This window comes from Elephas maximus, chromosome 22 (assembly GCF_024166365.1).
Source record: "Elephas maximus indicus isolate mEleMax1 chromosome 22, mEleMax1 primary haplotype, whole genome shotgun sequence".
Classification (NCBI taxonomy): Eukaryota; Metazoa; Chordata; class Mammalia; order Proboscidea; family Elephantidae; genus Elephas; species Elephas maximus.
The window spans coordinates 18,351,248-18,376,572 of NC_064840.1; the positions used below are offsets into that span (position 1 = coordinate 18,351,248).

Consider the following 25,325-nt stretch of genomic DNA (forward strand, 5'->3'; position numbering starts at 1 on the left):
CACCATGAAGGTGACAGGGCCACTGGACAGAGGGCTGAAGTTACACTTACCCAGAACAACAACAACAAAAGTCATAGTAACGAGTGTGTCCTGAGCATTAGCTGCCTCAAAGAAAGAGGTAGAATGGAATTGTGGTCAAGGGCTTGGATGCTTGCATTCAAATTCTAGCTCTGCCACACATTAGCGGGGCAAGTAACACGTCCTTCTGAGCCTCAGTTTCTCATCTTTAAAATGGGGATAAAAGTACCTACCTCATAAGGCTGTTGAGATGTTAAATGAGATAATGGATAAAATGGCATATATCAGGGTCTGCTCAATAAAGGTTAAGGGGTGATGGCAGGGCTGGTGGGTGGGTAGGAGATAGGGATACAGGTGGGCCCTGACTGAGATCAACAGCCCGAGGTGGGGGGGTTAATTCCCAGAGAGCTCCCAGACTAGTTGAAGAAACACTCCCTCTTACAGGGCTCCCAAGGCCCACAGGAAGCCTTGTGCTCTGCCTGGACCTCAGAAAACTTGGGCCTGGCAAACAGTTGCTCACCCCACAGGAGAGAATAGTGATAAAGGTCGCAGCTACCGTTTATTGAGTACCTATTTTGTCCAAAGTAGTCCATTGCGGCTGGTTCCCCAGCTGTGCTCCGAGATGCCTCAGGGCCCAGCAGATTATAGGAGGAAACACAGCGACATCTGTTGAACACTTTGCAAACTACAGCTCAAGGTAGTTCCCCGCTTCAGTGTTAGATGGGGCTGCATTCCTCTGACGATACACCAAGTAAGTGTGGAACAGGAAATGAGGGCGGTAGCATTAACTGGTTAAGTGCTTGGTTGCTAACCAAAAGGTCAGCGGTTGGAAAGCATCAGCCACTCTGCTGGAGAAAGATGTGGCAATCTGCTTCAGTAAAGATTACAGCCTTAGAAGCCCTATGGGTCGGTTCTGTTCTACCCCATAGGGTCACTATGAGTCAGAATCGACTCCACGGCAACGGGTTAAAGTGTGTAATCAGATTCTAAGGCTGGGGAAGTTCCTAGAGTCCACGGCCCATGCATGCCATTAGCACATACTTACGGTTTATTTAGGAGCCCTGGTGACGTGGTTAAGAGCTCGGCTGCTACCCTGTGGGGGCAGCTCTACTCTGTCCTGTAGGGTCCCTATGAGTCGGAATCAACTCCAGGGCAATGGGTTTGGTTTGGTTAATGGTTATTTAAGAATGAACTAAAAATATTTTTCTTCCATTTTCTGTGGATTAATTTTTTTCTTTTTCGCATTAAGTTTTAAGGACACAAATATAAACAAGTTGTTTTGATCAAAGTACTTAGTAAACATAACTGTTCATTTTGTGGGGAGTGGGGGGCCTTGGGGCACTGTGGAAAAATGACTGAGACACTGCGAGAGCCCCTGGATGGTGTAAATGGTTAACATGGTCAGCTGCTAACCAAAAGGCTGGAGGTTCGAGTCTACACAGAGGCACCTCAGAAGAAAGGCCTGGTGATCTGACTTCCAAAAAATCGGCCATTGAAACCCCCATGGAGCACAGTTCTGCTCTGACACTCACGGGTTCGCCGTGAGTTGGACTAGACACCAAGGCAACTGGTAAGCGTGCCTTGACCCAGAAAGTCTGGGATCTCTGCATTTTGCTCTTTACAAAAATCGGCCTAAGTAACTTGAATGAGAGAGACTAACTCACGTACCCGGGGCCACCCAGGTGGGAGATGGAGGAGGGAGTGGGGGTGTGTATGGGAGCAGGGAAATTCGAACCAGGTCCTGTGTGACTCTCAAGAAGACAAAATGCCTCTCCCACCCGTGAGTTAATTCAGCTTCACTCCCTGAGTATGGGAAGGAAGGCAAGCTGGGGGCTGGAACAGCCATTTCTGCTTACCCTACTACATCCCTTCCTGTCCATGAGAGGGAATGGCTATTCAGAGGGCCCCAGGCAGCCTCTGTGTGTGCTGGGAGCTGAAGGAGGCCCCTGGGGAGACCTCTCTGCCGAGACCCCCTGGAGGCTCTCCCCACCCACCACCATTCCCTCCCCCAACCAAATTCACCTTCAGTGCCAAAGTCACCAGTTCAGCCACCTGGCCATTGGAGGACCCAGCACTTAAGGAGTTCAAACATTGTGCAAAGGACCTAGGCCCCACACTCCTTGCTCCCTTTGGTTTCCTGTTCTAGATGAAAAGTTAGTGAGGGGTGGCTGCAGGCAGCCACCTGCCTCCTGGCTAGCGGGTATTGAGGGGGAAGACCAAGAAGCCACCATGGGACAGTTCATGGCACCTTCCCTGTCCTTTAGCCAGGGCCAGAATTCCTGTACTTGAGAATTTTGTACCCAGCAGCGAACTGCCTAACCCCAAAGCAACTCGTTTTGGCCACTGGGTGCGCTGCGGGAAAGGTGGAATCACACCCTCTCCTGGGGCAGCTGCCAGTGCCATCCTGCTTGGGTTTAAAACCCTGAACCATGGGACTCTGAGCAAGTCTTTGACCCTGTGAACCTGTTTCCTCCCCCACAGAATGGGAATATTAACAGTACCTACTCCATAGAGTTGCCTGGAAATGGACTACATTATTAAAGCTTAGCACGCTAAGTATGCATGATCAATGTGCAGTGAACTTTAACCATTCATTCATTCAACGACTGTTTATTGAGCACCTACTATGTGAAAACCAAAACCTGTTGCTTTTGAGTCGATACCGACTCATGATGACTCCACGTATTACGGAGTAGAACTGTTCCATGGGGCTTTCTTGGCTGTAACCTTTACAGAAGCAGATCGCCAGGCCTTTCTTCCGTGGTGCCATGGAGTGGATCTGAACTGCAAACCTTTAGGTTGGTAGATGAGTGCAAACCATTTGCACCATCCAGGGACCTTACCAACTATATAATGGAAACTATTCTAGGCACACTTGGTAAAAAAGAAGAAGAACCTCAATGAGATAGATTGACACAGTGGCTGCAACAAGGGGCTTAAGGATAACAACGTTTGTGAGGATGGGGCAGGACCGGGCAGTGTTTCGTTCTGTTGTACATAGGGTTGCTATGAGTTGGAACCGACTTGAGGGCACCTGACAACAACATTCTAGGCACTGGGAATACAGCAGTGGACAAAACAGACAGAAGCCCTGCCCTCAGGGGCTTATATTCTAGCAGATCATAAACAATAAACAAATTTGCATTAATTTAAGAACTATCTTTTATTGATATATAATTCACAGAATTGAAGAACAGGTGTACAATTCAGTGGTTTTTATTATACTCACGAGGATGTACAACTGTCACGTGCACAATTTTAGAACATTTTATCATCCCCAAAGAAACCCTGTGCCCTTAGCCAGCACCCCTATCCCCCAAGCCCTAGGCAACTACTAGTCTACTTTCTGTCTCTATGGACTTGCCCGTTCTGCACATTTCATATCCGTGGAAATCACATAATATGAGACATTTTGGTCTGGCTTCTTTCACTTAGCATAATGGTTTCAGGGTTCATCCATGTTGCAGCACGTGTTGCTACTCCATTCCTTTTTATGGCCGAATAATATACACATAGTATGAATCGACCACATTTTATTTATCTATCATTAGCTGATGGACATTTGGGTTGTTTCCGCTTTTTGGCTATATTATGAATAATGGTGCTGGGAACATCTGTGTACAAATTTTGGGGCAGACATGTGTTTTGAATCCTCTTGGGTTTTGTGTTCATTTTGATTTTCTGATATATTGCATTAGAATATTGTTTGTCTTGGCTACTGGGTTTTTTGGTGTTCCCTTAACCTGTGCACCCAAGGCAATTACCTGACTTGCCTCTCTCTAGCCTGGCTTTGCAAGTCTTGCCTCTTGCTAGCTGTGTGACTTTGGGTAAGTTGTTTAACCTCTCTGAGGCTTACTTGAGTTTCTTCTTCTTTCCTTGTACTACTCACAGTTGTTAGGAGGATAGAGGTAGTCCCCGATGACAAATGAGTTCTGTTCCTAAGTCTGTCTTTTAAGTCAAATTTTATGTAAGTTGGAACACTAAGGTACGCTTCATATCTACTTACTATCAGTTAGTCAAATGTTTGCTTTAGTACATGGTATATAGTGTACCTTTCTATGAATAAAAAACATTAAAGAAACACTTTCAGATACACAAAAACATGTTTAACATAATAATACAGTAATAATAATAAAGTTTTGATGCGTTTGCAAAGTAGCACTGGTTTGTTTTTTAAGAACCATTGTATATGTACCTCGAATTTTTAATATAATCGGCTTTATCGAGATTGGTTCGTTAAACTTAACCACGGGTAGTTTTTTTAGTATGTAAGTCTGAAGTTCCTAACCCGCGGGGCTGACTGTACAATAAAGCAGCAGTACCTATTAGAGATCCAGCGTAGCTGCTCAAGCACAGCAGACTCCAGTCAACAAGTTTTTCCTACCGGCAGGCCTGGTGTTGGGCCTGGTGTTGAGCCTGGAGAGGGAAGTCCCAAAATGGGCGTGATCTAGCCCTACCCTTGAGGAGAGCCTGCTCAGCTACTTAGAACTCCCTGCTACTTCTGTTCCCCAAGGAAACGTGTTTTTTTTTTTTTGCTCTCCTGCCTCAGCCTGATGCCCTGCGAGGCCCTCGGGGTGGACCCAATGATCGCGTGAAGTCCTCCCTGGGTCCCAACATCTTCGTCCCAACTGTCCTGGGCCCTGCGCCTCCGCCTCCCCCACCCTCTGCTCTGCCCACTCCCATTGAAGGCCGTGGCTCCTGGGCCCTCAGCGCTGCCGTGAGGCCTGCACTTTGCGCGCGGCAGGGCTGAAGTCCAAAGTTCAGTCCCTTTGCTAAGCACACGGATAAATATGAACCTTGGAGAATTTCCCCAGCTCCAATGTAAACAGAGCGGGCAGGGGCCCTGATTCACTGGCCGCTGGGGCCAGGGTTGGGGGCTGGGGGTGCCCACACGGCTCGGCTAGAGGGGCTTGGGGGGTGCAGTGGGTGCAAGGAGCCTGGCTTGGGCCCTCCGGGTTGCCGGCAGGTGGACGGCCCACGTGGTGGGGGAGCCCGTGAGCTAGGTGGTCCCGGGCCGCGTGGCCCAGTGGTGGTGGAGCCATGGTTGCTAAACTGAGCCAGCTGCAGACGGAGCTCCTGGCGGCCCTGCTCGAGTCGGGCCTGAGCAAAGAGGCGCTGATCCAGGCCCTAGGTGAGCCAGGGCCCTACCTGCTGGCCGGGGACGAGCCCCTGGACAAGGGGGAGTCCTGCGGTGGTGGCCGAGGGGAGCTGGCCGAGCTTCCCAACGGGCTGGGGGAGACGCGGGGCTCCGAGGACGAGACGGACGACGATGGGGAAGACTTCACGCCGCCCATCCTCAAAGAGCTGGAGAACCTCAGTCCCGAGGAGGCGGCCCACCAGAAGGCCGTGGTGGAGACCCTTCTGCAGTAAGGACCCCCTACTTGCCCCCAGCGCCCGAGATGGAGCCCACCCCAGCTCCTGACTGGCCTCTCTTCAGAGTCCGGAGTCCCCATGAGCTGTGGCCTTTAGTTATCGAGAAGGTGACCTGGTGGTGAGAGCTCAGACGGGTCCTGGCTGGGAGGCTGGAGCCCCTGGTCCCTGAGGCAGCCCCTCTGTAGAGTCTCCTGGCCCGGGAGCCATGCAGCCCAAAGCTCGGGAAGTAGGACATGCCCCAGGAGAGCTCCAAGGGGGCAAAAGGCCGCAGACACCGAAATTCAAATGCCCAGAGAGTCCAAGGTGGTGGGAAGAGGGTGGTGGGAATTTCTAGCCATCAAGGCCATTTCTGCTCCTCAAACCCTAACTTTCCTGCCCAGTCCTCAGAGTGTAGGCTCAGGGGCCAGGAAGCGCAGCTGGGGGCCTTGGCTGGGGGTTTTGGGGGCTTCCCCAACCATCTTGGGACTCCAGCATTTACCCAGGAAAGCCCAGATTTTTCTTACCTGAGGGGGATGGAGCCTGGGGGGCAGCAGCTGCTCCCCTTCCTGCACAGCCACAACCCCTCACACCCACACCTTGCCAGCAAGCGCCATTAGTGACTTCCTGGTCTGTACCCCCATCCACCTGCCGGCTCCCCATCTCCTGAACTGGGTGGGTCCCAGGCTGGATGCCTCCCCTCTCCTCAGCAGAGGTGACCTGGTTACTAATTACCCACGGGCTTTATTATTTCTCTTTTGTTTTATAAATTTATAAACAGCAAAAGGCTCTGATAAGGCCTGTGATCATTAACTTGTAGGGATGGTGGCCTGGAGAGGCCTGGGCCAACCAACCTTCCACCAGTGGGGGTGGAGGATGGGAGGTTCTGGTGGAGGAAGGGTGGCCTGGGGGCTGCAGGGACCTCCTTTTGGGAAAGGCTCCATAGCCTGCATCCCAGCAGCCACCCGCTTCCTGAGGTTTATGACTCGCCAGGCCCTGTGCTGAGGTTTCTCATTGATAATTTTGGTTAATGTTGAGATTAACCCTGTGAGGAAGCTGTTGCTCACTCTGCTTCACAGCTGGGGAAACTGAGGCTCAGTGAGGGGAAGTAGCCTGACTAAGGCGGCCCAGCTGGGCCTCCAAGCCCACTCTGTTTGGTACTCTCAACCCCAATGACTAGGAGCCAAGGGTGCTGGGCTGGCTGGGGAGCCTTAGGGTGAGCCCCCCAAAATGTTCTACAGGGGATTGCCTTTGTTCTGTCCAAGGTCCTGATCCCAGCTTGGGGTAGGGGAGGGCTGGTGGCTTGGGTCTTCCTCGTGGCCTCAGGGTGCCCCAGTTTGCCAGGCCTTGTGAGGGCCTGGGTAGGGGGCAGGGAGGCAGCTAGGGCCCCCTGACTTGGCAGGAAGAGGAGGGCAAAGGGCGGCAGGGCTGCAGGGGAGGGGCAAGGAGCCAGGCATCGCCAGATCCAGAGTGAGGGCAACCTGGGCAGGGTGGGGCTGGGCTGGACCTACTGGGGGCCCCAGATGGGTTTGGGGGTTCTAGGGTGAGGGAGCAGAGGGTGCTCAGGGCCTTTCTTACCTGGCTGGGTGGGGCCTCTTGGTCAGCAGCCCCTTAGGTGGGATGGTGGGGGGAGGCTTGATCCACAGCTCTCGATGGGGGAGCAGAGGTCAAGGTGCTCCCTGGGGACCAGGAGGGCCCTGGGGCCTTCCACAAAGCTGAAGGAGACAGAGGACGTCAGGGAGATGGAGAGAGAGCCTGGAGAAGCAGAGAGCAGAGGAAACCAGCAAGGAGAGGGGCCCAGGCCCAGCAGGGAGAAGGGGCTGGGAAGAAAGTGAGGCACCCCAAGCTGAGAGGAGAGGAGGCTGGAGTGCCTCCCGCCCGCCCCATTGGGTTTTCTTTAATGCTAACAGCGTGCTATTTACTTTCCATTTAAATTTGAGATGTTGCTATAAATTATCAACCAGCTCCTTGTTCCTGCAGAGTTTATAACTAACTACCTGGGTTACTTATTGTTCAGGTAACAAAAGGGATCTGAAAACGCCCTGAGAGAAAAAGTGGGGCTTCAGGCCTCCAGGCAGGGAAAGAAGACAGAGGCAAGGCCTGGGCTGGGCTGGGGTGGTGGGGGGAGGTTGAGGCTGGAAGAGATGGTGCAGCCTCAGGACCTCCAGGGGAAGCTGTGTCTCTGGAGAGGACAGGCATCTGAGAAGAGGCAGGTTTGGATACTGGGTCCCAGGCCTCCCTGGGGTGCCCCATGCTTGAGGCCACAGCAGAAACCTGTCTTAGTCCATGTGTAACCTTAGTCAAGTCTCTTCCCTACCTTCTGCCTTAGTTTCCCCCCACCTGGCCAATGAATAAAATCCAAGCTTCCTGCCCTGGTCTCTTCCCTCTCTCAACTTCCCTGTTCTCGTCAAGGCTCTCTCTCTCCCTCACTCACTCACTTTGCACTAGTTAAACTGACCTTGCTGTCCCTCAACAGACCAAGCTGATTTCCACCTCAGGGCCTTTGCACATGCTGTCCCTTCTGCCTGGAACCCTGGTTCCAGACTTTCCCACAGCCCATTCCTTCTCCTTCAGCTCAAACATCACCTCCTCAAGGAGGTCCTCCTTGACCACCCCATCTAAAGGTGGTTCCCACCCCTAGTAACTTTGTCTTTCACGGCTCTTATTTACCTTCTCCTATCACTTATCATTACCTTTGGCTATCTTACTTATCTATTTGTTAGCTTTCTTCTATCTCTTGGTATGAAAATAGAAACTCTTCAAGGGCAGGGCCTGAGTTGGGTGCTTGTTCACCACTCGTACCCTGGTATCTATCCCAGTGGCTGACATACAGGAGTCCCTGGGGGGTAGAAGTGGTTAAGCACTTGGTTACTCACTGAAAGGTTGGTGGTTCGAAGCCACCTTGAGGTGCCTCAGAAGAAAGGCCTGGCAATCTGCTTCTGAAAGGCCACAGCTATGAAAACCCTATGGAGCACAGGTCTACTGTGGCACACGTGGGGTCACCATGAGTCAGATTCGACTTGATAGCAACTGGAAACTGGTGGCTGACACATAGCACGAATGAATGAGAGACTAGGACTCTCTGAACCCTGGCACATATGCTGCCTCAGTGCCAGGGCCCAGCAGGCTGAGGCCGTGACCAAAGTAGGAACCTGGACCCAGGGTCCTCCCTATACCTGGCCAGCTCAAATCCCTAACCTGAAGCACTCTGATCCTCCTCATTGGGCAGCACCAGGGCACTGGGGCCCAGAAAGACAATGGCCAAGGTGGGACTAAGGATCTTACATCCCAGACTGAAGCCACGCCATGCCTGGGTTCGAATCCCAGTTCTGCCCCTTTCTAGCTCAGGCAGGTGATTTCATCTTTCTGAACCTCAGTTTTCTTCTGCAACGTGGAGATAACATTACTTACCCAACCAAAACCAAAAACTAAACCCATTACTATTAAGTTGATTCTGACTCAGAGGGACCCTATAGGACACAGTAGAACTGCCCCATAGGGTTTCCAAGGTTGTAAATCTTTTGTTTTTAATTTTTTTTACATTTTTTCTTTTATTTCAACTTCATATTTACACTTTTTTTTTTAATTGTGCTTTAGGTGAAAGTTTACAGCTCAAGTTAATTTCTCATACAAAAATTTGTACACATAATATTACGAAACACAAGTTGCAATCCATATAATGTGACAGCATGCTCCCTCTTTCCACCCCGGGTTTCCTGTGTCCATCCAGCCAGCTCCTGTCCCTTTCTGCCTTCTCATCCTGCCTCCGGACAGGAGTTGCCCGTTTAGTCTCGTGTATCTATTTGAGCTAAGAAGCACATTCTTCACGAGTATTATTTTATGTTTTATAGTCCAGTCTAATATTTTTTTAATTTTTATTGTGCTTTAGATGAAGGTTTACAAAGCAAATTAGTTTCTCATTAAACAATTAATAAACACATTATCTTAGAACATTGGTTGCCAACCCCTTCTTGGTCTTGGGTTCCCCATTTCCATTTGTCCAGCTTTCCTGTCCCCACCTGCCTTCTCGTCCTTGCCCCTGGGCTGGTGTGCCCATTTAGTCTCATATGCATGGTTGAGCTATGTGTATTATTGTTTGTTTTAAGGGCCTGTCTAGTCTTTGGCTGAAGCGTGAACCTCAGGAGTGACTGCAGTACTGAGCTAAAAGGGTATCTAGGGGCCATACGCTTGGGGTTTCTCCAGTCTCTGTCAGACCAGTAAGTCTGGTCTTTTTTTGTGATTTTGAATTTTGTTCTACATTTTCCTCCAGCTCTGTCCAGGACCCTCTATTGTGATCCCTGTCAGAGCAGTCAGTGGTGGTAGCCAGGCACCATCTAGTTGTCCAAGGCTGTAAAACTTTATGGAAGCAGACTGTCACATCTTTTTCCTGTGGAGCAGCTGGTGGCTTAGAATAGCTGACCTTTCAGTCAGCAGCTGAGTACTTAACCACTGGGCCACTAGGGCTCCTTGACTTACCCACAGGGCTAATAGCATGCTTGTAGAATGCACATATAGTGCAATCCTTGGTAGTTGTTATTTGTAGCCCCATTTTACAGATCAGCAAATTAAGGCTCAGGGAGCCAAAATGACTTGCCCCAGGTAATTCTGACAAAGTGATTAACACCAAAACTTGGACCTAGGTCCTCCCATCCCACCCACACCCTTCACAGCGTCCTTGAGGTTTACATGCCTCTCCTTGGTAAGTTTGCCTCCCCTTCCCTCTTCCCAGGCATTCCTGCTGCTCAGCCACCCCTCATCCATAACACCATCAGCTCACTTCCGTATGGTGCTTCAGAGCCCACGAAGAGCTTGTTGTTGTCGTTAGGTGCTGTGGAGTCACTACTGACTCACAGTGACATTGTGTGTAAGAGAACAAAAACACTGGCTGGTCCTGTGCCATCCTCACAGTCGTTGCTATGTTTGAGCCCATTGTTGCAGCAGCTGTGTCAGTCTATCTCATTGACGGTCTTCCTCTTTTTCGCTGACCCTCTACTTTATCAAGCGTGATGTCCTTCTCCAGGGATTGGTCCCTCCTGAAAACCCGTCCAAAGTACATGAGACGAATTCTCACCATTCTGGCTTCTAAGGAGCGTTCTGGCTGTACTTCTTCCACAAAGAGTTTACAGATACTTTAACTCGTTTTCTTGTCCCCAGAACCCTCTGAAGTAGGACATATTATTAGTTCCATATCACTGATGTGGAAACTGAGGCACAAGGAGGTTAAGCAACCTTCCCAAGGCAACATAGATAGCAAGTGGCAGAGGGGGGATTCAAGCCCAGGTCTGCAGGGCCTCACACTGAGCTCTGAGCCCCTCCTCGGGTGGGTGGCTCTACAAGCTGGTCTCCCAGCTCCTCAAACTTGGAGGTACTGAAACCACCAGGGGCAGAGAGAAAGGGCCCAAAGCTTGGACTACTGATTGACCCCAAAAAAAGGGGCTGTGGGAGATGTGGGCCAACCTTCACCTCTCCTTGGCCCCTGTGTTTTCTTTCATGGGGCTGAGAGTTCCTAGGGCTACCTAGTTAATGATGATGACGACGATATTGTTCCACTGAGTCCTTACTGTGGGCCAGGCCCTGCCCTGTAAGTGTTTCACCCCTGTTTTAAACTCATTTAATTTCCCCAATAACACCGTGAGGTGGGCATGGATTTATCCCATGTTACAGAGGGGGTGTGGGCCATGCAAGATCACACAGGTGCTAAGTGGCAGTTTACAGAGGGGGTGTGGGCCATGCAAGATCACACAGGTGCTAAGTGGCAGTTTACAGAGGGGGTGTGGGCCATGCAAGATCACACAGGTGCTAAGTGGCAGTGGTGGGTTTGGAAGCCGGTTGGTTTGGCTCCCAAACCCATTAGAGTCAAAGTAAGACCTGCATGGAGACTTGGCCTTTAGTTCTGAGTTGGGAGAGTTGGGGAAGCTGTCCTGAAAAAAGAGTCAGGTCTTTGGAAACTGAGTGTGAGTATGTGCGTGTGTGTGTGTGTATGTGTTGGGAGGGGGATGGGAGGAAGAAAGACAGAGGCAGAGAGAGAGAGATACATACACAGAGATGAGAGAGCGAAAGAGACACAGAGACACAGAGGCAGAAACTAAGACAGCCAGATACGAAGAGATGGAGAAACCAAGATATACACACTCGTTCACACACACACACACACACACACACACACACACACACACACACACACACACACACACACACACACACACACACACACACACACACACACACACACACACACACACACACACACACACACACACACACACACACACACACACACACACACACACACACACACACACACACACACACACACACACACACACACACACACACACACACACACACACCCCCCAAAAGGCACAGATAGAGGAGAGAGACAGACAAAGTACACAGCCTGAGAGGAGAGAGACATTGATTGATTCGGTAGGTTCTCTTAAAAAAAAAAAAAAAATGGCACAGCCAACTTCCCAGCAAGAGGGAGATAATCCCTCTTGGCTTGCTGTCTTCGGACTGGCACATTATTTTTATTTATTAATTTGAATATTTTATTGTGTTTTAGGTGAAACTTTACACAGCAAATTAGGTTCCCATTTAACAAATTTTTGTGCAAACCGTTCCATGACACTGGTTACAATTTCTGCAATGTGTCTGCAGTCACATTATTTCCATTCTGTTTGTTCTGTTTCCATTTTTCTAGCTTCCCTGCCCCTCCTTACGTTCTCATCTTTGCTTTTGGGCAAATGTTGACTGTTTGGTCTTGTATAGTTGATTGTTTAAGTGAGCACATTCCTCACTGGTGAGATTGTTTCTTTTATAAGCCAATCTATTATTTGGCTGCAAGGTTTCCGAGAGTGGCTTCAGTTCCACGTTAAAAGGGCATCTTAGAAGAATAGTCATGGGGGTTCCTCTAGTCTCTGTGAGTCCTCCAGTAAGTCTGGCCTTTTTTAGGAATTGGAGTTTCGTTCTCCATTTTTCTCCCATTCTATCTGGGACCTTCTATTGTCTCCCTGGTCAGTATGGTCAGTAGTGGTAGCTGGGCACCATCTAGTTCTTCTGGTCTCAGGGGAGGCCGTGGTTCATGTGGACTATTAGTTGTGTGTACTAGTTTCTTATTTGAGTCTTTGGTTTCCTTCATTCTCTTTTGCTTCAGATGAGAAGAGACCAATAATTGTTTCTTAGATGGCTGCTGGCAAGCTTTTAAGACCGCAGATGCTACTCACCAAACTAGGATGTAGAACGCTATGTTTATGAACTATGTTATGCCAACTGACTGAGCTGTCCCATGAGACTATGGTCCCAAGCCCTTTAACCCAGGAAAACAATCCTGTGAGGTGTTTGGATATGTCTAGGTGGTCTCTGTAACTGTACCCCCATGTGCTCTATTACATATATGAATATATATGAGCACACCCAAACATGTATATACGTATGCCCACAAATATACCTATATATCCACATGCAGGTACTCATGTATACATTCCTACACACATATAGCATACATAACTACCTCTGTAATCACATACTTATTTTTTGGTTGTTATTACTGTTATTGCAAAATTGGGTATGTTATAACATTTACCATAACTGTCCTTTATTCTTATGTACCTCGCAGTTACATAAGTCTTCGTTTACCTTGGCCAAGCTGTGCTGACTTCCCCTATATTGGGTATGGCCTTTCCCATCGCCAAAAAAAACAAGTGTCTACTATTTAGGAAGTGACTCCCCCTCCCATCCCTGGTTACTGTCAAAGAATGTTGCTTTCTATTCTTGACCTTTTGTAAAAGTGACACCATACAATATTTATCCTTTTGTGATGGACTTATTTCACTCAGCAGAAGGTCCTCTGGATTCATCCATGTTATGTTTCACAGACTCCTCATTATTCTTTATAGCTGCGGAGTAGTCCATTGTATGTATGTACCACAATTTGTTTATCCATTCATCCAAAGATAGACACTTAGGTTGTTTCCATCTTTTTGCTATTGTGAATAGTGCTGCAACGAACGTGGGTGTGCATGTGTCTATCCATGTCACGGCTCTTATATCTCTAGAATATATACCTAGGAGTGGAATTGCTGGATCCTAAGGTATTTCTATTTCTAGCTTTTGAGGAAGCGCCATACCATTTTCCATAGTGGTTGTACCATTTTGCAATCCCACCAGCTGACTGGCATTTTAACTTCACTTTTTTTGTTGTGAATTTGTTGTTCAATACCCTTAGGGGTTGCTTAAAAACGGAAAGTCTATATTAGCTTATTTTAACGTTTTGGGGCCCTATTTTCACATTCAAATACCTGTCCTCTTTTATAGATGCTGCACATATATTTGTGAAGGGTGGCTGGCCTTTATTTTCAAGTTCAGTTTAAATTTCATCTGGTATGGGGGAATTTGACAGACAGAGAGAGGGAAAGAGAGAGGCAGACAGAAGAAAGAGAGGAAGAAGAGAGAGAGAGATAAAAACAGAGACAGATGGACAGACACAAAAGAGACACAAGGAATCAGTTGGACATTGGCAGATGGTAATTCTTTAGTCTGGGCCCAGGAGAGGCCCTGGTGAGAGAAAGCTGACCCCATTCTCTGTCAGGAGGAGAGAGAAGGGAGGGAGGGCGAGAGCACGGGAGAGTGATGGTTGGAGTGGGGGAGGGAGGCAGCCTGGCTCTGAGATCAGATAAACATGTTTGCCACGAAGCACAAGGCCGGACTTTGTACTGCCTGGCCTCCCGGCTCTGACTGGCACTGGTGGGGCGGGGGGAGGCGGGAGGAGAGGAGGCAGAGAAGATCCCAGGGGCCCCTGAAAGCAGGGTGAGAGAGGGGCTGGGCCAAAGGTCTGGAGGATCAAGAGCAGCACAGAATATGCTTGAGTCCTAGCTAGGTCACCTTGGACAAGCAATTTCACCTTTCTGTGCCTCAGTTTTCTCCCCTGTGAAATGGGCATACTAGCAGTACCTACGTCTTAAAGTTACTGTCAGATTTAAATGATTAGCCCTCAGCACAGTGCATGGCTCATAATAAACACTCACGAAGCGTTAATTCTCCCGGCCATCATTTCTCCTAAAATGGGGCTTTGCTGAATCTACTGCTGGCCAATTTAAATTTATCTGCTACCACTTTGCTTTTCTCCCTGTCTGTCTGGGAGCTGCTGACGAAAAAGAAGGCAGTCAGAGTGCTGAAGCTGATGGAGAACAGCTCTGCGCCCTCGCATCTGAGGAGGACATTGCCAAGGGGGCAAGTTCTTTAAGGAAGGAGACAGGGCGAGGAGAGAAGGAAGTGTGGGGGGTGGGTTTCACTGGGGGTTTTATTTGCTTTTTGTTTCCTATAATTCAGTTTTAAATATTATATATACACAGATGATATACAGAGGAGTCTCTGGGTGGTGTAAATAGTTAAGCAAGTGCCTCAGAAGAAAGGCCTGGCAATCTGCTTCTGAGAGGTCACAGCCTTGAAAACCCTATGGAATACATTTCTGCTCTGCACACATGGGATCGCCATGAGTTGGAATCGACTCGACGGCAACTGACAACAATAAATATATAATATTAAGATACATAATTTAAAAAGTACAGAAGAGAAAGAGTGAAACCCTCCCCCTCTCACCTCATTCCCCTTTGGAGGCAACCAGTGTCACCCGCACCTTGTGGGTCCCTCTAGTATTTCATAGACAAGCAAATATGTACACATATCCTCTTGGCCTGTTTTTTGTTTTACACAAATAGCAGCCTCACAGACATACCAGACAAAGCCTGTTCTGCCTCAGAGGCTGTTCTCCTTGGGAGCATACAGAGCTTCCTTGGTGGGTTTTTACAGTCGTGTTGAACAGGAGCCCTGCATTTAATTAATCAGCATCCTTTCACTGGACATTTAGGTTGTTTCCAATCTTTTGCTGGAGTCCCTGGCTGGTGCAAATGGTTAAGGTGCTCGGCTGCTAACCAGAAGATTGGTGGTTCAAGTCCACCCAGAGGTACCCCAGAAGAAAGGCCTGGCGATCTACCTCTGAAACATCAGCCTTTGAAAACCCTACGGAGCGTAGTGCTCCTTTGACACACGTGGGGTTGCTAGATGTTGGAACCGACTCGACCGATACGGCAAGCAATACGGTGACAAATTGCCTTCTACACGTGCCGTTGGTCACATACGCAAATATCAGAAGGCTCAAATCCTAGCCGTGGAATTCTACTGAGAGATTCTCAGCCCACAGAGTGGTATTCTGGTGCTCAACACACAATTTTTTTGTCCGAGGCCTCTGTCAGCCCGTAACTCTTTCACCCGAGACTCCATTGAAGAACTAGCCGCCTGCCTCAGTGCTGGGGGGAAACGGGTCGTGCTACCACCTAGGGTTTAGTTGCAGAGATTTTCAGTGGCATTTTGACCTTGTGTGATTTCTGCCTGACAAACTGACTTAGAATCCCTTCAGGTGGGGCAGGACCCTGCTGGGTTAGCCATGTGATTTTGGGCAAGTGATGCAAGCACTCTGAGCCTCAGCGGCCTTGTTTATAAAGTGGGAGGATCCATGTTTCTCTCCTTGTTTCAGATCCAGTGATTTTCTTTTTCCATTAGGTCTCCCTCATTCATCCACCTACCACTACTCATCTACCCATCCACCCATTCATCCAACCATCCATCCATCCACCCAACCATACACCCATTATGTGCCTACTCATCCATCCATCTACTCGTCCATCCATCCACCCGCCCCCCCGCCCACTCATTTATTCACGTGTGCACCAAGGACAATACTCTATGTCAGGCCTATTTTGAGTGCTGAGAAGCAGACATGTTCCTGCCCTCAAGGGCTTTACAGTTTCTCACAGTGGCTAAGACGCAGCCACAAATAACACTTCCAGGCAGGATGAGGAGAGGCACTTTAAAGGAGGCACAGCAGTAAGGACCCTCCTCCTCTTGTGCAGCTTCCTGTGGGAGTCTGTTCATGTCTATAACTGTATGTTCATATTTCTAAACCTTTGTGTGTCCACTCGTCTGTCATGTATGTGTGTGTCCAAGTGTCTCTGTCTCCATGTCCTTGAGTCCATGTCCCTGTATCCTGTCCAGTGTCCATACCTCCCGTCTCTGAGTCCAGGTGCAGGCCCCCAGGCTCCATGTCTGCTTCCATCCACCATTCTCCTCTCCGTGGCTGACAGGGCTCCTAGCACCAAGGACCCCCAGCCCAGTCTGCAGGGCTGGCAGGGCCCAGTGAGCACCCCACTGAACAGGCCCTGTCCTTGCCTTCTTCTCAGGGAGGACCCGTGGCGGGTAGCAAAGATGGTCAAGTCCTACCTGCAGCAGCACAACATCCCACAGCGGGAGGTGGTTGACACCACCGGCCTCAACCAGTCCCACCTGTCCCAGCACCTCAACAAGGGCACCCCCATGAAGACGCAGAAGCGAGCCGCCCTGTACACCTGGTACGTCCGCAAGCAGCGAGAGGTGGCCCAGCGTAAGTAACGACCGTGGCTGCGTCCTCCCTGACAGGGCCTGGAGAATCTGCACAACTCGTGGGTGGGGGCTGGAGTTTCACCACCTCCGTTACAGACAGGCAGGCTGAGAGGGGGTCAGCGCGACTCAACCAACACTTATTATCTACTCTGTGCAAGGCACTCTGGGGGAGGGGAGAAGGGTTGAAGCCGAGTATCCACAGCTGGATGAGCTGGGCCCCAAGAACTCACTGTGCAGTGTGGAAGCTGGAGAAAAGATGGTTGTGATACAGTGAGGCACGTATTATAATGTGGTAACAATGACAACAATGTGGTGGTGTCAGCTGCCATCAAGATGGTGCCCAACTCATGGCAACCCCATGCACGACGGGATCGGACCGTTGTGATCCAGAGGGTTTTCACTGGCTGATTTTTGGAAGTAAATCACCACGCTTTTCTTCCTAGTCCATCTTAGTCTGGAAGCTCCATTGAAACCTATCCAGCATCCTAACAACATGCAAGCCTCCACTGACAGACAGGTGGAGGCTATGAATGAGATGCGTTGGCTGGGAATCAAACTCGGCTTTCCTGCATAGACACCATTGCCCCACTATTAACATTAGTATGGTACGCTTATCACAATTAACAAACCAACATTGATTATTATTAAACAAAGGCCATACTTTATTCAGATTTCCGCAGTTTTCCTCTAATGTTCTTTTGCTGTTCTAGGATCCCATCCAGTTGTAGACACATTATATAGAGCTGTCATGTCTCCTTAGTTTCTTCCTGGTTGTGGTAGTATCTTAGGTTTACCTTGTTTTTAATGACCTTGACAGGGTAATTTTTCAGCTGAAATATTTTAATTTTTTAGGCGAGGTCATAGTGTCTTGGAGCCTTTTATTGAGAAAGGTCGTGAGATTAAATTTTGGCTCAGTAGGAAAGGGTGCAAGGATTGCTAGTAATGTCTGCCTTGGGCACACGTGAATTAGTGGTGCTACATGGGCTGATTAGATGATTTCTAAATTCTAGTTGTAAGCTCCTCTGATTCAGCACCCTGGGGATGAGAATCAGGGATGTGGGCAGGTGAACTGATGTGGGAAGGTGGGAGTGGCCAGGGCCCTGCTCATGGCTCCCTGTGTCTACAGAGTTCACCCATGCAGGGCAGGGTGGGCTGATTGAAGAGCCCACAGGTGATGAGCTGCCAACCAAGAAGGGGCGTAGGAACCGATTCAAATGGGGTCCAGCATCCCAGCAGATCCTGTTCCAGGCTTATGAGAGGCAGAAGAACCCCAGCAAGGAGGAGCGAGAAGCATTGGTGGAGGAGTGCAATAGGTACATTGGCTGGTGGGTTAGCAGCGCTGATTTGGTTGGGGCTGGGGCAAGGCTGGGGGAGGGGAGGGTGGCTCTGGCTCCTCAGGGAGGCTCCCCAGGCCCTGAGAGCCCCTGCTCTTGGCTTAACCTGACCCAGAGAACTGAGAGTACTCAACTTAGACCTAGCTCCATTTCTAGCAACCCCCCACCCCCACCCTTCCCCAAGAAATCCCTTGGGTAGTTGCTCATCTCATTTCATCTCCACTATAACCCTATGGCTATTTTGCTCATTTTATGAATGGACAGACTGAGGTCAGAAAGGCTAAGTCAATTGCCCAAGGTCACAAAGCAGAACTGGGATTGGAACCCAGCTCAAACACTTAGGTAGAACCTGACTTCCTAAAACCCTCTCCCACACCCAGGAGACCGTTCCTCTGAGCCTGGCGTGGGAAGCTCATGGGTGGGCATTTCTGCAGGGCGGAGTGCATCCAGAGGGGGGTGTCACCATCGCAGGCACAGGGACTGGGCTCCAACCTTGTCACGGAGGTCCGTGTCTACAACTGGTTTGCCAATCGGCGCAAAGAAGAAGCCTTTCGACACAAGCTGGCGATGGACACATACAGCGGGCCACCACCTGGGCCAGGCCCGGGGCCTGCGCTGCCTGCTCACAGTTCCCCTGGCCTTCCCCCACCTGCACTCTCCCCCAGTAAGGTCCACGGTGAGTGGTATGTGTGCACAGAGATTGGGCAAGTTTGTAGAAGGGACATGGGGGTCGGTGGGAGAGGTGGGGAGGTCTGCCCCAGTGGCAGCAGCCACCCAAACCTCTTGGTATTTTGGCTTGGATCCATTCCACTCCATCTACTCCATTCTATCCATTGCACTATAATCCACTCTGCTCCATCCATTCCATTCACTCTACTCCACTCCACATTACTCTGTCTACTCCATTCTACTCGATGCCATCCACTTTGCTTCACCCAATTCACTCAACTCCATTCCGTTCACTCCACTCCATTCCATTTCATTAAACCTAACTTAATTTGGGTTACTTCAGTTCACCTCATTCATTTCAGATCAAATCAATTCAATTCATTTCAGGACAACTCAACTCAATTGAACTCAGTTTAATTATGTTCAACTCGTTATAATCCAATTTGGTTCATTTAAATTTGGTACAATTTAATTCCGTTCAATTCACATTCAATTGATTCAGTTTAACAAAATGTAATTCAATTAAATTCAGTTCATTTAAATTTTGTGCAGCTCAGTTCAATTCAATCCAATTCAATTTGATTTGATTCAGTATGATTGGATGGGATTCAGTTCAGTTCAATTCAACTCAATCGAGCTCAATTCATTCCAGGTTTAATTAAACTAGATTAAATTCAACTCAGCTGATTTCAGTTCTTTCTGTTGAACTTAGTCCACTCTGGTTTGATTTTATTAGCTTCAGTTCAGTTCAATCATTTTTTTTTTTTAATGATATATTTTACTTTGTCTTTTATTGAGCACCTACTCCATGTCAGGTATATACAGCACTGGGAGTGGGGGACACGGAGCTAATAAATGCAGCCAGCACAGGACTTGGCCCAAGGGGGATGGATGCTCAAGCGGTTTGCTGGCTGCATAAAGAAAGATGGGGCAACTGGCCTAAGCAAAGCCATGCGGTTTGGCGTGATGAGGGCTATGGAGGTAGGTAAGGGTAGGGAAGTGGGGGTGCTGAGGCTGCACACTGCACCCCATTCCAGGTGTGCGCTATGGACAGTCTGCAACAAGTGAGGCAGCAGAAGTGCCCTCCAGCAGTGGTGGTCCCTTGGTGACAGTGTCTGCGCCCCTGCACCAAATGTCCCCCACAGGCCTGGAGCCCAGCCACAGCCTGCTGAGCACAGAAGCTAAGCTGGTGAGTGTCCCCTGCCATGGGAAGACCCCTCCACTCCAATCCTCCCTTGGCTGGGAGATCCTGCAGGGGCCCTCAGGGAGGCAGTGTGGGGGCTCAACCTGACTCAGCTTGGCCTCCTCTCAAAGGTCTCTGCAACAGGGGGGCCCCTGCCCCCAGTCAGCACCCTGACAGCACTGCATAGCCTGGAGCAGACATCCCCAGGCCTCAACCAGCAGCCCCAGAACCTCATCATGGCCTCACTCCCTGGGGTCATGGCCATCGGGGCTGGGGAGCCTGCCTCCCTGAGCTCCACGTTCACCAACACGGGCGCCTCCACTCTGGTCATTGGTAAGCAGGTGGGGATGGGTAAGGGACCTGACTGGGGGGCTCATGCAGAATCCAGAAACTGGAAGAGCCACTGAGACTCATTCATTCATACCATAAATATCTATTGGGTGTCTCCTCCGTGCCAGGCACTGTGCTACATCAGTGATAATGCCAGTGAACAAACCAGACCAAAATCTCAGCCTCCTAGAGATACGACCCAAGCAGGGAGGCAGACCATAAACATAATACATGAATCATAAAATGCCTTCAAAGGCGAAAAGTCTATGGGAAAAATAGAGCAACGTAAGGGGGACTGAAGTTTTCTAGTCTGCAGGGTTTCTTTTTTTTCTTTTAAAGTTTGCAAGCCCTTATTTGTGCAAACTATTATGCAGAGGAGCCCCGGTGGTGCAGTGGTTTAAGCCTTTGACTGCTAACCAAAAGGTTGGCAGTTCAAATCCACCAGCCGCTCCTTGAAAACCCTACTCTGTCCTATAGGGTCACTATGAGTTGGAATTGACTAAATGGCAACAGGTTTGGTTTTTGGTTTTATTATGCAGAAACTCAACATACAAGACAGACAGGAAGCTGCTAGGAGAGGGGGTCAGGGAGCTCAGTCCAGGGCCCTTGCACTTCTGTGGAACCTCAAGTCTCCAGGGAAACCAGTTTGACAACCTGAGCTAGTCAATGCCCATCTCTCCCACTCCCTGTCCAGATAAGGAGCTAAAGGCTCAGAGAAGTGGGGGAGGTGACTTGTTAGGGCCACTCAGTAAGTTAGCGGCAGGTCCAAGCTTGGAGTACATCCTCGGGCAGGGCTGTTTCCTGACCACCCCCTCTCTCAACTCATGGGCTCTGAGAAGGAGACGGTACCGGTACCACCAGGGGAGTCTGGGTTGGGGCTGTAGAGGCAGCGGAGGGGGTGGGAGCTGGGCTGACTCCTGCTGTCCTGCTGCAGGCCTGGCTTCCACTCAGGCCCAGAGTGTACCCGTCATCAACAGCATGGGTAGCAGCCTGACCACCCTGCAGCCCGTTCAGTTCTCCCAGTCGCTGCACCCATCCTACCAGCAGCCACTCATACCCCCAGTGCAGAGCCACGTGGCCCAGAGCCCTTTCATGGCCACCATGGCCCAGCTGCAGAGCCCCCATGGTGAGTGCCCCTTGCCTCACTCAGCGGGTGGTGCTGGGAGGGGCTGGCTCTCGGTGATCACGGAGAAACGGGGCAGCTTGGCGGGTGTTGTAGGCTGTGCGTGTGTCTGGTCCAAGCATGCGTGCTTCAGTGATTGAGGGTGTTTGTGTGCTCAGATGAGTGTCTGTAGGCAGAATGTTTCAGTGTGTGAATACACATCACTGTGTGCGCACGCGTGTATTTGTGGAGTGGAGGCACAGTGCGTTTTGATGGCTATCCGGGTGTTCATCAGTGTGTTTGTGTGTGCACGCCCACATGTGGGAATATAGTTACAGTCCTCCTCTGAAACCTTTGGGACCATCTGTATTTCAGAATTCATTGTTTTTCAGACTTTAGAAAGATGAACCCAAACCAGTTGCTTCGAGTCGACTCTGACTCATAGTGACCCCATGTGTGCCAGAGTAGAACTGTGCTCCACAGGGTTTCCAATGGCCAATTTTTTGGAAGTAGATCGCCAGCCCTTTCTTCCAAGGCACCTCTGGGTAGACTTGAATGGCCAGCTTTTGGATTAGTAACTGAGAGTGTTAACGGTTTGTGCCACCCCAGATGGTATGGTGGATATACCATGTATTACATAACACTCCTAGCAGGGTTTGGGACAACACAAAGCACTACTAGTTTTATGTCATCAAAGCGCTATTTCTCACCAGAAGGCAGGAATTCCACAAAGTAGGTTAAAGACTCGCATGACCTCCCATCAGGCTCAGGCCAGACTTGGTTGCCCAATGCGCTCTAGCACCAGCTTTAGGAACACCTTTTGGTTTTGGGAATTGGGCGTCAGGGACTGCGGACTTGTATATACCTCTGTGGATATGGGCTCAGAAGTGTATGTACTTGTGTGTGTGGGTGGGTGGTTATGTTTTTATCCGAGTCAACGTGAGCATATGTGGTTTGTGTGTGTTCTACTGGTGTGTGTGTTTGCGGGCTGTAGGTGAAACGGGTTACATTTCAGAGGTGCCGTAGAGCAGGAGATATTGCTGCCCTCTGCCCTGCTCACTCCTTAACTGGCTGCCTGCCTTTCCTTTGAGGCCTATGCTTGGTCCAGCAGCACCCACACCTGTGCCTCCCATGCCCTGTCACACCCAGCTGGCAGGAAGTGCTGGGTTTGGGCTCCTGGCCTCTCCAGGCTCCGTTCCACAACCCCAGGCTGAGCAGGCCCCCTTGGTGGGGGAGAGGGTCCAACCCCCTTTCCACAGCTCCCAGTTTTGGAAATCAACTGAGTCCCCAACCACTGCCCTGTCCTTCCAACTCTGCTGGGCCCTCACCAGGCAGAGCTCATGTCCTACTTCCCCCAGAGCACCCAGTCTGGAGGCCTTCAGGGGAGTCCAGGGTGCCACATATGTATTGACATCTCCCTCCTCCCTCCTGGCCAGCCCTCTACAGCCACAAGCCTGAGGTGGCCCAGTACACCCACACGGGCCTGCTCCCACAGACCATGCTCATCACCGACACCACCAACCTGAGTGCCCTTGCCAGCCTCACGCCCACCAAGCAGGTAAAGCCAGGCCCTGCCCTGGAGTACCCCGCCACCAGCACCATGCCCCTGGAGGCTTAGGCTGCTGCCTTGTGCCTCCAGGTCTTTACCTCAGACACGGAGGTCTCCAGCGAGTCCGGGCTTCACACGTCAGTGTCCCAGGCCACCACCATCCACATCCCCAGCCAGGACCCCGCTGGCATCCAGCACCTGCAGCCTGCCCACCGGCTCAGCACCAGTCCCACAGGTGACCAGCCCTCTCCTGTCCCTCACCCTCACTGTCCCCCCCCATCGAGGAAGATGACACGTGCAGCAGACTGGGGGCAATGGCAGGGGGCATCACCCAGGCTTCAGAAGGTGCTCTCTGCCTCTCAAGCTTGGCCTGGGTTTCGTGAAATGTGCCAAGCAGGGTGTCAAAGTACAGGACAGCAGGGCCTAGCCTATGGGGAGACTCACTGGAGTTGACTGAGAAAAGATTAAAGTGTGTGGAGAGGCAGGAAGGGGCAATGATGAGTAACCAGGGCTTGTGGTGACCAGAAGTGACCCAGGGATGAGTTTGGTTTGGCTTGGGCTTAACAATATTGAATTAGTTGCCAAGGCTGAAAAATCAGGAGCTTCCAAATAGAAATCTGGGTTTCTGGCTTCTCCTAGAAAACTGGAAGCCCTCAAGTTCCCACAAAGCAACAGTGGCACGTGGGTTCTCAGCCCGCCACATCCCCACTCAACTTACCCATCCCGCTTACCATTCCCCGAGTTCACAGCCCACAATGTGGTGGATAAGAGCGGGCCCTTTGGAGCCAGACTGCTGGGTGCGAGCCTGATGTGGCCACTCGCTAACTGTGTGACTTGAGGCAAGTTGCTTCCTTCTGTAAGCCTCGGGCTCCTTGACCCAGCACCATGGGTAGCAGTGGCAGTTACGGAGGGACCATGCTTCAGGCGCCATGTTTTACCCCCACAGGCCTCGCCACAAGCCCGGGAGGCATGTATCACCCCCATTTTACAGATGAGAAAGCCAACACTCAAGGAGGCAAAGGACTTGCCTCTCCTTCCACAGTTCCTAGGTGGCAGGGCCAGGACTGAAACCCAGTCTAATCTCAGAGCCAGTTCTCTTGACCATCTCTCTAGGGCTTCTCCAACGTTCCCACTAGAGTGTTCTGAGGCCGGTTCCTGGGTGGCCTGGGAGCCTGGCTGGGAACCTTAACAAGCACTGAGGACAGAGGTTTGACTTCAGGTTCCTATTATGTGCTGTGGCTCAGGAGGTGAGGCCCAGCCTCCCTGGTACCCCTGGGGACAGGCAGGCAGGATGGGGGAGGGTGGCCTTGGCGGGGCAGCCAGCAGCCTCATTTTCCTCTGCAGTGTCCTCCAGCAGCCTGGTGCTGTACCAGAGCTCCGACTCCACCAACAGTCACAGCCACCTGCTGCCCACCAACCACAGTGTCATTGAGACCTTCATCTCCACACAGATGGCCTCATCCTCCCAGTAACTGTGGCAACGGCCTCCCAGGTTGCTTCCTGCGCTGTCTGCTTGAGAGGTGATGAGGGCAGTTGCTGCTGCCTGGAGGACATCTGAGGCTGCCGAACTTCTGCTGCTACAGGGCTGCTGCCTTCCCTGGGGAACTGCCTCAGTCCCCACCCTGCACTGCCAGCAGTGGGAGGGTTCTACAGCACCCCAGCTCAGAAGGGCTGCTTCAGGGGCACAAGAAGGGACTGCAGAGAGCTGGGAAGCAGAGCCTGTTCCTGGCAGGACATGGGAAGAACCATCCTTCTGCTCAGGGTGAAATCTCGTCACTTGGAACAGAAAGGGGCAGCCTTTGGAGGCTCAGCCTTGGCCTGTGGAGAGCCCTGGGGCCCTCAAGGGGGCTCTGGCAGCCACACTCCTCAGGACACAAGCCCATGTGGCTGGGAACCACTGAGCTCGGAGAGGCCCTAGGTCACCTGCCCCTGGGATGAATGCACCAAGGTCTCATCTCTCACTCGGGCACCCACCAGGCCACTCCAGTCCTGCCCCTCCCCACCTCCCCCTCTCTTGATCCACACACCCATTTGTATCCACCCATAGCTCACTCACATATGATTTCCTGAGAGACACTACCCTGGGCCAGGGCCTGGAGCTCAGACGCCCAAGCCACAGCGGGCTCAAGCTAACAGGAAAGGTGGGCAGGGCTCTCCCAGCTCCCGTTCTGAGCCATCGCTTCCCCGGTCCCCACTGCCTTGCTTTCCTGGACATTCGGTCTCCTGAGCATCACACCTTCTGAGGCCAACCTGGCATTTAGCTTCAACTGAAGACCAGCTCTGGGCTAGGATGTCCTCTCTGCTCTTGCAGGGGCCTCAGGACTCTGTGGCTGGTGATGTGCCCAGGCCCCTGGGCAG

The 25,325-nt window shown here is 50.8% G+C and overlaps 1 protein-coding gene across 3 annotated transcripts; it reads left to right on the forward strand.

Annotated features, from left to right (window-relative positions):
* The first annotated feature begins 5,058 nt into the window (after positions 1-5,058).
* On the forward strand, positions 5,059-24,562 carry HNF1A (HNF1 homeobox A). Of its 3 annotated transcripts, none has more exons than XM_049865977.1 (10): positions 5,059-5,384; positions 16,602-16,801; positions 17,927-18,113; positions 18,569-18,810; positions 19,841-19,992; positions 20,118-20,319; positions 21,251-21,442; positions 22,855-22,976; positions 23,037-23,202; positions 24,312-24,562. In XM_049865977.1, exons 1-10 carry the CDS (start codon positions 5,059-5,061, stop codon positions 24,437-24,439), a joined length of 1,917 nt encoding a protein of 638 aa, XP_049721934.1. In that variant the 3' UTR covers positions 24,440-24,562. The 3 variants fall into 3 exon arrangements, with proteins under 3 accessions (XP_049721934.1, XP_049721935.1, XP_049721936.1); XM_049865978.1 differs by having other exon boundaries at positions 23,058-23,202; XM_049865979.1 differs by lacking the exon at positions 21,251-21,442 and having other exon boundaries at positions 23,058-23,202.
* Positions 24,563-25,325: the final 763 nt, after the last annotated feature.